This window comes from Hydra viridissima, unplaced genomic scaffold (genome assembly GCF_058129835.1).
Source record: "Hydra viridissima isolate aposymbiotic clone 2 unplaced genomic scaffold, HvirCarnegie_v1 scaffold_10, whole genome shotgun sequence".
Lineage (NCBI taxonomy): Eukaryota > Metazoa > Cnidaria > Hydrozoa > Anthoathecata > Hydridae > Hydra > Hydra viridissima.
This window is the reverse complement of record NW_028324309.1, coordinates 4847017-4861304: the sequence shown is the minus strand read 5'-3', so window position 1 is coordinate 4861304 and position 14288 is coordinate 4847017. Positions and strand designations below refer to the sequence as shown.

The 14288-nt window shown below is 29.3% G+C and overlaps 2 protein-coding genes across 5 annotated transcripts in view; one reads left to right on the top strand and one right to left on the bottom strand.

Annotated features, from left to right (window-relative positions):
- LOC145192795 (uncharacterized) overlaps positions 1-2598 on the bottom strand; it is a 34648-nt gene extending 32050 nt beyond the window's left edge. The window contains exons 1-3 of one of the 3 annotated variants that reach the window (XM_090065730.1): positions 2374-2598; positions 1884-1961; positions 1624-1724 (exon numbers count right to left, since the gene is read on the bottom strand). In XM_090065730.1, the coding sequence (XP_089921856.1) occupies positions 1624-1724; positions 1884-1938 (156 nt within the window). In that variant the 5' untranslated portion in view covers positions 1939-1961; positions 2374-2598. Of the gene's footprint in view, positions 1-1623; positions 1725-1883; positions 2054-2373 lie in introns of those variants that run through there. The other 2 variants (XM_090065731.1, XM_090065729.1) reach the window with 2 other exon arrangements.
- Positions 2599-3889: 1291 nt separating this feature from the next.
- LOC145193496 (uncharacterized) lies at positions 3890-12864 on the top strand. Of its 2 annotated transcripts, none has more exons than XM_090065683.1 (4): positions 3890-4014; positions 11178-11357; positions 11529-11655; positions 11732-12864. In XM_090065683.1, exons 2-4 carry the CDS (start codon positions 11190-11192, stop codon positions 12397-12399), a joined length of 963 nt encoding a protein of 320 aa, XP_089921809.1. In that variant the 5' UTR covers positions 3890-4014; positions 11178-11189; the 3' UTR covers positions 12400-12864. The 2 variants fall into 2 exon arrangements, with proteins under 2 accessions (XP_089921809.1, XP_089921808.1); XM_090065682.1 differs by lacking the exon at positions 3890-4014 and adding an exon at positions 10480-10618.
- The last annotated feature ends 1424 nt before the right edge of the window (positions 12865-14288 follow it).

Genomic DNA, 14288 nt, shown 5'->3' with positions numbered 1-14288 from the left:
CGCTGCTTTGATTTATACTTGTTCATGCTTTAAGCTAAAGCCAATAGATCCCCAGCGAAGTGTCATGATAGAAAAGACAGAGGCACATCTATGCAATATTTCTTTCTTTTGTGTGTGTGTGTATGTCAAAAACATACTGGCAAAGCAGTTAAACATTGATGATTTATTTTTATCTTTTAATTGAAGATGTGATTAAATTTAAAATTTAAGATTAAATTTTTCTTAATTATTATTTGTTTTGTTTGCAATCAAAAATATTAAACTAAAAATATTAACCGAGACGAATTTGCTTATATTTTTTTAAACCTATGGCTTAAATAATGCATGTTATACTTGTGGCTGAAAACTATATATGTATAAACAAAATAATGAAAGCCTTTTTGTGAGAGGTTCCTAGCTATACACTGGCCTAAAGCTACTAGGTTGCTCGCTACGCCACAAGAATGCTTATCTAAAAACCATAAAGTTATTTTACTTAACGAATAACTGAATAATTGTCAAGAGAAAATAAAAAATGAAGTATCTACAGTGAACTAAAGTTCTAACTGTAGTTTGTCAAACTAACAGTAAATGGAATATGAACCAGTATATCCGAGCCTGAGATCTGCTGATAGAATCTTAAGTTTTTATCTTACATATGTATTGTATTTTAGTTCTTTAAAATCATACCAAAATTTATAAAATGCACACTAATTGCAGAAAAGACATAATAGACAAATAGATGCAGAGCGTTAGACCAATGGAAGCAGAGCGTATGATTTCAGGGATAATGAAGACATAGAAAAAATTGCTGCTTTAAAATGGTCTTTAAATTATAGTTTGTAACGGTTTTTTTTATTTAAAATGTTTTTCAACACGTTAGGATTTTTATTTATAAAAAAAAAAGATATAAGATACAAAAAGATACAAAGTTATTAAATATACGATAATAACTTTCTTGACAACTTAAGTATTAAATATATTATAATAATTAAATACAAGTAAAGTATATTATAATAATTCAGTGGGAAAGTATATGTAATTGCATAATAAATAATTTTTTTTTTTTTTTTTTTTTTTGAATGCTGCTATGGAAGTCTTACTAAAATTTGAGTTTTGGTAAAATATTTGATGTTCGTTAACCCCCGGCTATAAAGTATAATTAGGTACTTAGTTGTATTAACCCCCGGTTTTCATGTATAATGAAGCACTTGATTGTGTTAGCTTAATTTTTGAAGAAAGTTTACGGGATGGAATTTTACACTTTTCAGACAATTTTTTCATTGTTAGTCTGTGTAAATATTTATTTGAAAAATTGCATCTCAAATCACTTCTGATTTTCTATTTCCGATGCTCTATTTTAGAGTAATAATCTATTTTAGAAATTTACAAAAATACGCTTTTAAAAGCAAAACTTAGGTGCCTTAAATATTATTCCACTATTGTGTTGATCACTTCTCGTCAATACTAGTATAACATTCTAAAACGGCAATAAAAATGTTCTAACTATTGCTAAACGTAGCGGATGAAAAAAGCGTAATCAAATTTTGTATATTTACGATTTTTACATATTTCATAGACCTGTGCAATATTACGTATATGTAATTTAACCTCAGCAAAATATCTATTTTATACATTTCTTACCGCGTTTAATGTGCTCAAATCATCTTTTACTCGGGTTTTATGATGACGTATTGGAAAGATCACTTCTACGTCACTGAAAGGCGTGCCCGCTGATACAGAAACTATAAAAGTAAGTTCATGCAAATTCTCTTTAACAACACACACACAGATACACAGATACACATACAAGCGCGCACACGCACACACGCACACAGATATTTATTACATATACATGTACTTTTCTAATAAAAGAATAGTTGTCACAAAATTTTAACCCTTACCGATTGCGAATAATTGAAGCAGCCAAAGTACATGAAAATATGCTGATATGAACATTTTATAGTTAGGTTGATTTGTACCTAAATGATGTTTCATTTTATGTAAAGTTTACACGAAAAACGCAATTAATAGAACTCGTTTAAATTTTAGCTGCAAGAAAATTACTGTGAGAAAATTATTCAATACTTTAAGTTCAGTGAAAACTGTCTAAAAGTTAATTTATTTGGGAGTCTCCTTTGAGTATCATCACGCTAAAGCGGCTCTATTCAAAAGTAATCAATTTCGTCCAACGGAGCTAAGAGCAGGTTGATTGCTGTTTGAATTGAAGAAACTTTTCAAAATTACATGACAACATAAACAATTGACACTAAATTTCGCCCGATGGAGCTAAGAGCAGGTTAGTTGCTACTTGAATTGAAGGAACTTTTCATTATTACATGACAACATAAACAATTGATACTAAATTTTAAAAAATATTACAAATAAACATACTGATAAAACTTATCTGGCGATTATCTTTATAATTTTTTGAAATGTAAAGAAATGCTGTAGAAACATTTGTAATCACAAATAAAGAAAGCCGAGTAACCTCATCAAATACCAGGTGTTAAGAAGAATAACGAGTCAACTACCCGACCTTAAAGTTAAAGATCAACTCGACTTTATGCTCAAAATTTCTCTTTTATGATAAATGCGTTCTCTTTTGAAATGACTTTTACTTTTCCATCAAAAAAAAAAAAGATATCTTAATCTTAAAACTTGCAATTTATGTTTTGGCATCGTCATTGACATCTGTTTTGCAAACCTTTTATTAGTTCAGGTTTCTTTCCGTGCAATAAAGCAGCTGAATAAAGGAGTTTATAGCAGCTGAATAAAGGAGTTTATAGCAGCTGAATAAAGGAGTTTATTGTAATTGAAGAGGAAAAAGTGTTTTAGCGTAAATTATAGGTGTTTTATTTAAAATTCTTGCAAGTTCTTAAATTTGAAGTTATTTTATGTAGCTCTATGTTATTATTAATAGAAGGAACCGAAATCTAGACTACAAATTCGGAAAACTTTACGTATAGATTCGGTTATTCAAATCTCTAAGAAATGTTATTAAAACTTCCCTTTCTTACTATTGGTTCTTTTTACTTTTTTTTCTTAATATTCAAATGTATATTTATAACTTTTGAATAGTTAATTTGATGCAGCTTTAAAAGAACGCAGTACAGAATTTCATAATTTATTTAAATGAGTTTGGTATATAGTGGCATATATGAGTGTGAATTTATGATTGTCTATGTTTTGGATTGATAAATTTTATGTTTCTATATGGATTTTTAAACAAAGCCTGTGTCCGAACAAATTTGCACAAAACTGATAAATAACAATGGTAAATTCGGATGTCAAAATAATCGATAAAACTTTCTAATTACTTTTGATACAACTTCATAAAAAAGAGTTTTTTCTTGTAAAATTTGTGTTAGTTGTTAAAGAATAAGAACGAGGAAATGAAACATAATTGACATTGACTTTTAGAAGTCGGAATGCACATAAGCCCCCGCTTCTCCCCTCCCCAGGCTCTACATAAAGTTTAACATCTGATATCAGTCATACACAGCGTCATATATTATTAGAAAACCTCAGTATAGACCACTTTGACATTTAGAGAGGCTATTTTTATATGGTATCATAAAAAATACCACTTAAAATATCAAGCTGGTACGGTTTATAATAGAAAAAAACTTTTCTCAGTGCAAACTTTTAAAGATAATAGTAAATGTGAACGTACCTCAAGTTCAAAAATATGTATTCATGATATTATTTTGCACTTACCTATATATATAATGTGCAAATGTCATTTGTAATTTACAAAAAAAATTATGGATTTATAGTTCTGAGGGCAACACTTCAAACGTGTATTAGATTGGTAAATACTGCGAAATTTTTAAAGCAAAGTGTTATCTTACAAAAATCTACAAATTTATAGTTATTTGTTTGGGGTTTCAAATTAAAATCTTTTTTCTAAGAAAGATAAACTTAAAAAATTGAGTTCAAACTTTACATAAAAATCTTCTTGATTAAACTTTGCATCCATCTCAAAGTGGCTTCTTTTTCACAGCGACATAAAACGTGTCGGATCACAGAACGGTAGGAAGCCCTTTTTCTTGATTTGAATAGCTAAAGTGTTTGAAGAAAAATTATATAAAATAAGGCGATGCTCGCCTTTTGTAACCGATTGCCTAAAAAAAGTTAAAATATAAAAGAGGCCTTTAAAAAGAAACAAGAAAAAGTTTTGCGTAAGTTTATTGCCTATTTACTATAAAGTAAATATTAAAAAAAAAAAAAGAAATATTATAAATAACATATTATAAGTATGATATCATAAATAATAAGTTTTTCTTCATCACAAAGTTTGGTTTTGATCTTTTTAAAGTTTTTGGAATACGAAAATGAAAAATTTAACGCCAGCCGGTACATTAAAAATCTGTAGAACGGCGTTAATTTTAGAGGAATGAAGAATGAATAGCTTCAGTATATTATTCCGATACCAGGCTATAATTATCTGGTTTTGAAAAATTGTAAATATTAGAAGTTCAAAAGTTATTTTATAAAAAGAAAGAAAATATTTTAACAATTAAGGATAATTAAGAAGTGAAACACGTGACTTAGAGGAGTTCACTTCAATAAAAAGAAGGAAGGATTTTTAAAAAAATTTTTTATTTGGAATTTATAATCATTTTATAACCAAAAATTTTTATTTGGCATAACCTTGATAACATTGTATAACCAAAATTAAAAAAAAAATTTTAAAAATGCAATTTTGGTACCAAAATCAGTCAAAAGAGAGAATCAGGTCAAAAAAACTATAATGAACAAAAATGTGTCGAAAATGTAAGGTCAGGCTTTAATTCAGTATTTTGCATGACAACCACGTGCTTTTACGCAGGCTCGAATATGTTTTGGCATAGCTTCAGAATTATGTATCAAATGCATACATAATTCCTTTGGAATTTCGCTCCTATTTTTTTCTAGTGCAAGTTTCAATTGCGCAACGCTTTTCCACATTCTCTCTTGATAATTTCTTGTCCATATATTTTGGATTGGATTCAGATCTGGACATTGTGCTGACCATGGTAGAAGAAAAATATGTTGTCTTTGAAACCACTCTTTGACCGAGTTGGCTGGATGTGCCGTTGCGCCGTCCTGTTGGAAAATTCAATTTTTACGTCTTCCAAAAAATGATTTAGCAGGAGGTAAAAGCTTATTTTCCAAGGTCTCTTAATAATTTTACTAGTAAATTTTTCCTGTATAGATTTTTGGAATCCTCTCCCCTGATGAGAAATGCATCCCCATATACCTATCGAGCTGTTACTGCATTGTACTCTTGGCACACAAAATCTTTCCTTATATTTCTCTGAAGCTAATCTTTTAACGATAAATCTTGATTTACAATTAACCACCTCAAAATTTCATTCATCATTAAAAATAATGACCTTAAAATCAATCTTCTATTGATCAGTGAAGTTTTTTCTCAACACCACTTATAACTTTTAATTCTAAAAACGTAATCAGCCTTATTACTAAACTCACCTGACAGTTTTTGGTAGCTAAAGTTTGGATCTTTCCTTAGCCTTCGATGCAATAAACTTTGATCCCTAGAATTAAGCTTTGACGGTCTGCCAACTCTTGGTGAATCTTTTACGTCATTTGAAAGCTTGTAGTTTTTCAGCGTTGTTTGAACACAGAAAAGTAACACACCACATATTTTTATATTTCTCGTTGACTTTTTGTATCATTTTTGGATGGACATTTTTGGACATTTTTAGATAGACTGTTTCCCATTTTCTGCTCATTTTTCTGCTTCTGGTGTGCCAAGAATTTCATTACTGAAACATCTCTTGAAATAATTGTTAAATTTTTTTTTTTTTAATGTATTTATAATTTATATTGGTCAAAGCTAGTGCAAATTTTCAGGATTCTCGTGTAATTAATTTAGGAGTTGTTAAGTTTAAATTAACTGAAGTTTCATTTTGACACACACTTTTAATTATAGTTTTTTTTGACTTAATTCTCTTTTTTGATTGATTTTGCTTCCAAAATAACATTTTAAAAAAACTTTTTTTTTATTTCGGTTATACAATATATTCGAAATAAATATTTTTTTAAAAATCTCCCTTCTTTTTTTTTATTTGTTAAAAAAGCACGGAAATAATTTAAGTAATCGCTGAAAAATCTTAGTTACTTTATATTTTTGAAAGCCACTGCAGGTAGTTAGGTTAAGGGTCGTTAAGACATTATTAACTTTTCAACTGTAACAAAAATATGGCTATCATTAAAATCCTTTAGATTTGTTACGGGGATATCAAACCGTGGACCAAATTGAGGCCCACCTTTCATCCTCGCTTGTTTTTCAATATGAAAAACCAGCCAAAGACAGACTAAAGCTCATTGAACTTCAAAATAAAGAATCTTTGAGAACTGTTCATTAAAAGCAGGCCCTTCATAAATTTTACAAAAAACTGATGAATATACTTAAATTTACAACCTGTTGAATATACTTAAATTTATAGTTTGACGCATTAGTAATAAAGGTTAGATGTCCATGATTTAGTAAATCTCAACAAAGTGGTTTTGGGTACAAATGTTACAAATAAAAAGTAGTGCCTTGAGTTCCTCCAACGTTACTTCTCCTGAAATCGAAAATTTAGCGAACTTAATTACTAGTTTACATACATAACATTTAGCCACGTGGTAAAATTTTTTTTTTTTTTTTGACAATTTAAGTTTGCTTTTGGTGGAGTTGGTGTTTTTTGGTGCGTATGATTTTTTTAAAATGAAAATGTAAATAATCCTTTTAAAAACGTGAACGTGGCATTAAAACGATTGATTACAATCTGGCTTGATATTCAGGTAAGTTATTTTAAAAGTGATATTTTTTAGAAGTGTTTTTGCGATTTTTTTAACAGTTAAGATTTGGTAGATATTTTTTTGAAATATCATAATGGTAGGATGGTTTATCAAAGTGTCATTTGTTACATATAACTGACACCCTGTTTTATATGACTTTTAATCTGCATTTTATTTGAATTTTTTTTTTTTAAATCTAAAGCTAAGATTCAGAGGCCGGTAAAATTATAAAGGATACCATACAAAAAGAAAAATACATAGAAGCTTGTCCTGGATAACTTAAGGTGAGAAAATAAGAGGCTTAGCCAAAAATTTGGATATGTGCAATATGAATCTTGTTCATTACCAAAATAGATCGAGTTAGCCCCCCTTCCATATAAGTCCTCATTTCTAAAGTTAAAATTGATAACAAGCCCCCTTTTTAAAAAAGCCCTAAGGGAGTTTATTCAAGGTGTGGATTTAGTGTTAAGAAAGATTAACTCTGCAAAACTAATCTAAATGTTGCTTGAAAGAACCCAAGTTTACAAATAAGCTTCCCATTCATTTAAGCACCCTCCAAAAACTTAAGTTGTTAAATTAGCCCCCAGGAGTAACTTGGTCATTTGCCGTAAGTAAAAAAGTATAACGAATTGAGAATCTTCACTACGGATTATCAACCACATAACAAGGTTTTTACAGCCGGAAATAAAAATCAGTTTCCACCACACCGTTGTAAGTAAATTCAAATGCCAATTTATGCAAATCTTTCGCATCAAACTTTAGTTTGACTACAAAAGATTTACATAAATTGCCATATGAATTTCCCCAAGAACAAAAATCTAAATATCCTAAGCGATGAGATGAATTGCAAATGGCATATGAGGATTAGAAGAACCTAGAGGTAAGAAGAATTCCTCTAAATTTAAAAACTACATCTAAATTTTTCTGTAAGACAAGCTGATGTTATAAGACTTGTTTGAGCTTTGAATTTTAACAAAATTCTGAAAAAGACATTCGTTAGGCAAAGTTATAGCCTTAAAAATGCATAAAACAGATTGGGTCTATAACTTCACTAGAGTGAAGAACTTTCTTTCATAGAAGATTCTTAGATGATTCTTCTATTTAACTTGCGTGCTGTAAATTTTATCACAAAAGTAATGAAGATTGTTTGCAATGTACTTATCATCACAAATGGGCGCAAAATACCTTCACAAATAGCGATCCCTATTTCATTTGTCTTGATTGCTTTATGAACTAAAAATATTTTGAATATAAAAATACTATAATAAGAGAACTAAGTTATTGAATATCTTTTACACGATTTGTAGTACAAAGTAATTCTCTATCATTTGTTTCAGCCTTATTTCTTTTCGAAATTCAGGAAATTATTTCAAGTGATAAAAGGAGAATTATGCTTTCTTGCTTGCAATTCATTTTATGGTTTCAACTTGTTGCTGAAGAAAGGATAAAACGAACAATCAAAGTAACAAACATTTCAGAAAAAATTGAAAACGTTTTTTAAAAAGATATCTCTACAAATACAAGATATCTTCTCTTTACAAATACCAAATTAAAAAAAATACAAAATTAATTTCTTGTACTGCAAATTGTGGACAATAATTTAATACCTCAATTAAGTGTTTTTCTTCTTTTAATATCAAGTAAAAAATTTTATCATCCAAAAAGTGCACCTGATCCTCAAAAGTGCAACTTTAAGTTGATTTTTTATCAAGAGTTTCCTTTTTGACCTAGATAAGGAAAAATATTCTATTTCGTCCTTCCATTTTGCTCAAGAAAACAGTAAAGGTTGTTTTTCGAAACTGGATGTATTTTGTACGGACCGAGCCATTTGAAAGTTTTTTTTTCCCTTCCCCTTTCTTCTGGTTCTTTGAAAGTATTTTTTGACCAACTTGAACAGAAATAGGTAGAGGTTACTTTGATAGTTTATGACACTGATAGTGATTATGCTGCTATTTTTCTTGTTTGATTTGATTTTGTTTGATTTGACTATTTTTATATGTTGTTAAATAGTCTACTTCTTTTCCTGGTTTGGACACAACTTATTTACTTGAGCGTGTAGCTTTTAAACCATAAATTAAACACTTAAGGGAATACTTATTTCTAGGAGTCTACAGCGTCATACCCGGAGTCATACCCGAATAATTCAATTAAATTGCTTAAAAATATTACTTAAAAGATTCAAGTCATTTATATTTTATTTATGATTAGGATTTTAGATGAAAAATAAGCCACTTACAACATTATTGTAAATATTTAGGATAATAGGCAAGCTTGGAAAACATTTATTACATCTGTCCTCTTTCAAGTTTAACTTTAAACATTTAGTGATATAAATTTGTTATCATAACCTCTTACTCTTGCTCATTTCAACCAAAGAAGCAGTATTTCAAACTTGAAGTTTTATTTTATTTACTTTCTTGAAGTTACATTTTCTTTATTTACTTTCCTAAAGTTATTTCTTTTTTAATTTATTTATTTAAAAATTTATAGATACTTACGGCTGCTATTTTTAGTTTAAATTTTAGACTCAAAATCTCCACTTATTTATTAATTTTTAGATTGTGAAAAATTTCGAAATACCGCATATCAAAAGAAAAAAAAAACTGATTATCAGTTCATGGTCTCGTGTAAAAACCCTCTAATGTAAAGCTGCTGCAGGCATGTTTTTGATCTTCGTATCCCATTGAGGAGATCTTAAACTTCAATTGAATTAACATTTAGGCGAAATTGATAAGAAAAGCAAATATATGATATTGATTACATATAATTTCTCATGAACTTTCAATTCAGTGTGTACATTCCAGATGTTGTTTCTATAGTAACCTAATTGTTTAAAGTATAGTTAACATTTTGTGAACTTTGTTCAATAAGTATAAAAATTTTAATCAAAACAATCAAATAAAAATAACACAAAGCCTATGCCAGTAGGAATAAGATAAGTACCAGCTGCAACATTTGCTGCAAAAGCATTGCTGAGCTGTTTGAGCCTCAAAGCAGTTTTAGATTTCTTTCTTGCTAGTAGCAGGTGTAAAGTCATATCTAAATTTTCATTATTCGTTGTAGACAGAGTTGTAAAACAAAAAAGCTTTTTAAAATTTTATTACTCGTTGTAGACAGAGTTGTAAAATAAAGTTCTTTTAAATGTTTAAAACAGATGCCTGGTGAATTGGTTCGTAAATCATTTCAACAATTGCCATTTTGAATGTTAACTTTATGTACTAAATAACAATCATAAGCATATTCTGATGCTTAAAATGTTTCTAATGCCATCCAGAAGTCGCCGTTTGTGGAGTAGAGAAAGTATTTGTTGAATCCTTTCACCGCCTTTAGCAAGCAATAAATGTAAATAGCAGTATGAGTGAAAATTAAACCGCAGAAAAAAAATCCCTAATATGCGGAAGTACATTAGACAAAGCAAATAAAATCTAGTTTTTTTAAGGACTAAACAAAAACAAAATGTGAGACAGTAAAATTTCTGCAAAATAATGATACCGGAATGAGCAGCATAAATTTTAATTTGAAAAGCCTATTGTTGTCGCTGCATATATTAAATGACTGTTTGAATAATTTACACTTACTCATAATCTTAAATTGTTTTTTCTTTAATTATTACACACAAAAAAAAAGTCACGAAACGTCACAAGCGTGTGTGCGTTAAAGCGTGAATCTACTATAATTTTAAATACACACGCGGGGCTTTATATCTGATTTGCTTAGCGGCTATATCAGAAAACTCTAGTTGTCAATAAAAAATTGTCTGATAAAAGTTACTGAAATAAGTTGTAAATTCATTGTATCTAAAGAATAGAGTGTAGGTCGCTTGAATACGCATTCATAAAAAAAGGTAAAAATATGCTTTTATAAGGAGAGTAATAAAAGAAAAAAAAAAATTTTTAATTGTGAAAATTTTCTTTTATGTATTTTGCTTTCATTCGAGTTTTTCTCATTCTATTATATGATAGAATATTTTTGAAAAACGTTAAAAATAGGTCGCTTGTTTTTCTTGGACTCGGCTTTAAAAATTTTAAAACGTGACTTTAGCATAGGATAGTTTACCATATTATATTGTAATATAATGTAATACGATTAATACAATATAATATAGTATAATATAAGATAATTTTATATATAACAATATGATATAATATAATGTAATATAATGTAATGACATAATAAACTGCTGAAAAAAATTGTGAAAGTTTTTTAAAGTAGTATGATTATTTAAACACAAAGTAACAGTTTAAATAAGTTTGGTTCCCGCTCACAAGCTATAACGAATATCTTTAACTCGATTTTAATCCAAAGTCCGAAAATACGGATAAACAAAACATTCGAACAGTTTTTTTTAGATCTTTGACTTGCTAACAGATCGCAAAAAATAGAAAGTGAATATCTTTTTGTAGATTTAAACTGCTATGAACGCAATGGTAACATCGCAAGCTAAAGCCGATTTTATGACGCCTCAAACTACTCAACTAGGTTTACATCAAAGTCAATCTCCGCCTGGGACGGCTCCAAGTACTTCCCCAAACCCATTGAGTGGAGATATGTCCCATGTAAAGAGGCCAATGAATGCATTCATGGTAATAAAATTTAATTGATTAACCAGTAATACAATTTTTTTTTAGTCCTAAACATTTTAAAATAAATTCCAATACATACATACATACAAACATGCATGCATACATACGTACGTACGTACGTACATACATACATACATATCGCCCTCCTATAGTGATTTATATTTTTCTTAGGTGTGGTCTCGCGGCAAAAGAAGACAAATGGCACAAGACAACCCACGAATGCACAATTCGGAGATATCAAAGCGACTGGGTGCAGAATGGAAATGTCTAACACAGCAAGAAAAACAACCATTTATTGGTAACGGCCATAACTCTTAATTCCCTGATGTTTTAAAATTTGTTAAACCAAACTGAAAATCAAAAAATCTCTTTAGATGAAGCAAAGCGTCTTCGTGCTGTTCATATCCAGGAACACCCAGATTATAAGTATAAGCCAAAAAGACGTAAGCAAAAGACTACTAAAAAAGACATATATACGTCGTATCCAAGTATTGGTCAAGGGATGATTCCTAGTATAGATTCTAAATACGCTCCAATCGGCTATCAACAAACAATGAGTTATGGGATGAATACAGATATGTATAATAAATTGAATGGTAGTTATGGTTACCAGTCAACAATCAACCCTGGTTACCCTCTAATGTACTCCAACTATAACGTTGGACCAACTATGGTTGGTTCGCATAGTCAATCTTCTCCTACTGGATCCCATCAATCATACCCATCTTCTACAATGACGTCACCAAACGGCACACCAGTAATATCAGATAGCGCATACCGTGTTTCTACTTCTGATTATATGAACGGTAAAAGCTATTTTTCAAATATGAACAGTCCCTATAGTCCGGTAGACTCAGCATCACCCGCAACTCATTCCCAAGTTCGGTATCCTGCTACTGACGAAAATAGAAACAATCTTAATCATGCACACCCAGTTGAAAATGGAATGGTATCAAAAGTAATTCAAGAACACGATGTCCCATCTAGTTATACAGATAATGGTGTACATCGACATTGGCCTTTAAATTATTCTTCAGTTTAGTTCCTTATGAGTTCTGGAATTAATGAGGAGGGACTTATGAGTACTGGAGTTCATTCCCGTGAATTGGTTGTGCAAACTGAAACTCAACCAATAAGTAATATTTTATTGCTATAAATCCTCCTACGTACGTAAAACCTTCATTGTGCATTCAGAAAATGGAACAAACTTTGAGTTTATACATGCTTCCTATGCTTTAACACGCAAGTCCACGCTGAAGCTATCAGAACATAAGCAGTTTTATCGAACACAGTTTATCGAGTTTTTTATTTTGTGTTTAAAATGTTTAGTTGTTCAAAAGAAAGTTTCTTTTGGAACGAACCAATAAGAAAATGATCTTTTGTATCTAAGCTTTTAGTTATATTTCATGCCTGTTAGTTTAATTATTCGTTACGTTTCACAACTTGTATATTGTTATTGTTGTTATTATTGCTATTATTATCATCATCATTATTTTTATTATTATTATTATTATTATTATTATTATTATTATTATTATTATTATTATTATTATTATTATTATTATTATTATTATTATTATTATTATTATTATTATTATTATTATTACTAGTTTTTCGAGTATTTATGCATCAAATGTATATATTTTGGCACATTTTATGAAAATATGCAGCCTAGAATCTATTTAAAAGAAATATATATATCCTCAAAAACGAATTTGAAACGAATCACGTGTATTAAATAATACCATGAAGAAACTCTAATGGATCAAATTCTTGACTTCTACAGTAACCATTCTTTCACTAACTGACTTCTACATTAATCATTCTTTCATTAATTGCCTTCTACAGTAACCATTTTTTTACTAATTGTCTTCTATAGCGAACAGTCTTTCATTAATTGACTTCTACAGTAAACATTCTTTCACTAATTGACTTCTACAGTAAACAGTCCTTCACCAATTGAGAATAATCAATAAGACCAAGATGAATATCACAGTTATCACGATCTTCGAGAGTGTTAAAAAAGATTTATGAATGATTCTGGTGTCTTACAAACCATCTTTTTCCAAAAAGCTCTATTACTTTATATCCACTCTTTCTTACAAATTTAAATTCGTAAATAGAAAATCCTTCAAAACACTCATTAGAATCACATTTCTGCATTTCACTAAAAGAATATAAGAATTTAAGAATTCTTTATCAATGGAAAAATCCATTTTGTTTCTGAATTAAGTAAGAAAACCACCCCCTAAATTTTAAAAATTTTCAATATATAAAGGTTTTAATCCAAGGTTTCAATGTAAAAAGGTTTTAAAATTTTAAAGTATTTTAAAAAACTTTGATTTAAAAGATTTAAATCATAAGAAGTCAAGTGATGATTACAGGAGACCACCTGTTGTATTTTATAGCCCTGGATACTTTTATTTACTTTAAAAAACTAATATTGTTCCGCTAACTATACACTCCTTATAAATGTAATATGAACTAAGTAAAATTGTACTAAACAAATCACTTTTATCTTGCCTACCGATTTACACGTGTCTTTTAATGTTCTGATTTCTTTTCCGATTTGTTTACAAAAACCGAATCTCAACATCAGTGTCATTTTTTACTGGAAACGAAAAAAGGTTGTACAACAACGGTTACATAAAACTTCATTCAGATGAATTTTCTTTCACAATTAAAAATTTTTTTTTCTTTTATTACTCTCCTTATAAAAGCATTCTTATGAGACAACTGTTTACAGCTTTTTCATTTACTATGCTTTATAAAGTCTTACCCAGAAAAGTCGATAGTAAATAAAAAATGCTTAAGAAAGCGCACACGATCTAAATGGTGAAAAGATAAGCCATACTTGACAAAGAGAAAAGAACTGACATGGGGTCAAGAATTCATCTTATAGTAGAGGACAGATGCAACCTTAAATTAAGA

Excerpts from the sequence above, each read along its gene's own strand:
- LOC145193496 (XM_090065683.1), top strand. The coding sequence starts at position 11,190 with ATGAACGCAATGGTAACATCGCAAGCTAAAGCCGATTTTATGACGCCT. Across the intron at positions 11,358-11,528 it reads GGCCAATGAATGCATTCATG|GTGTGGTCTCGCGGCAAAAG; the intron begins GTAATAAAATTT and ends TATTTTTCTTAG. Across the intron at positions 11,656-11,731 it reads AGAAAAACAACCATTTATTG|ATGAAGCAAAGCGTCTTCGT; the intron begins GTAACGGCCATA and ends AAATCTCTTTAG.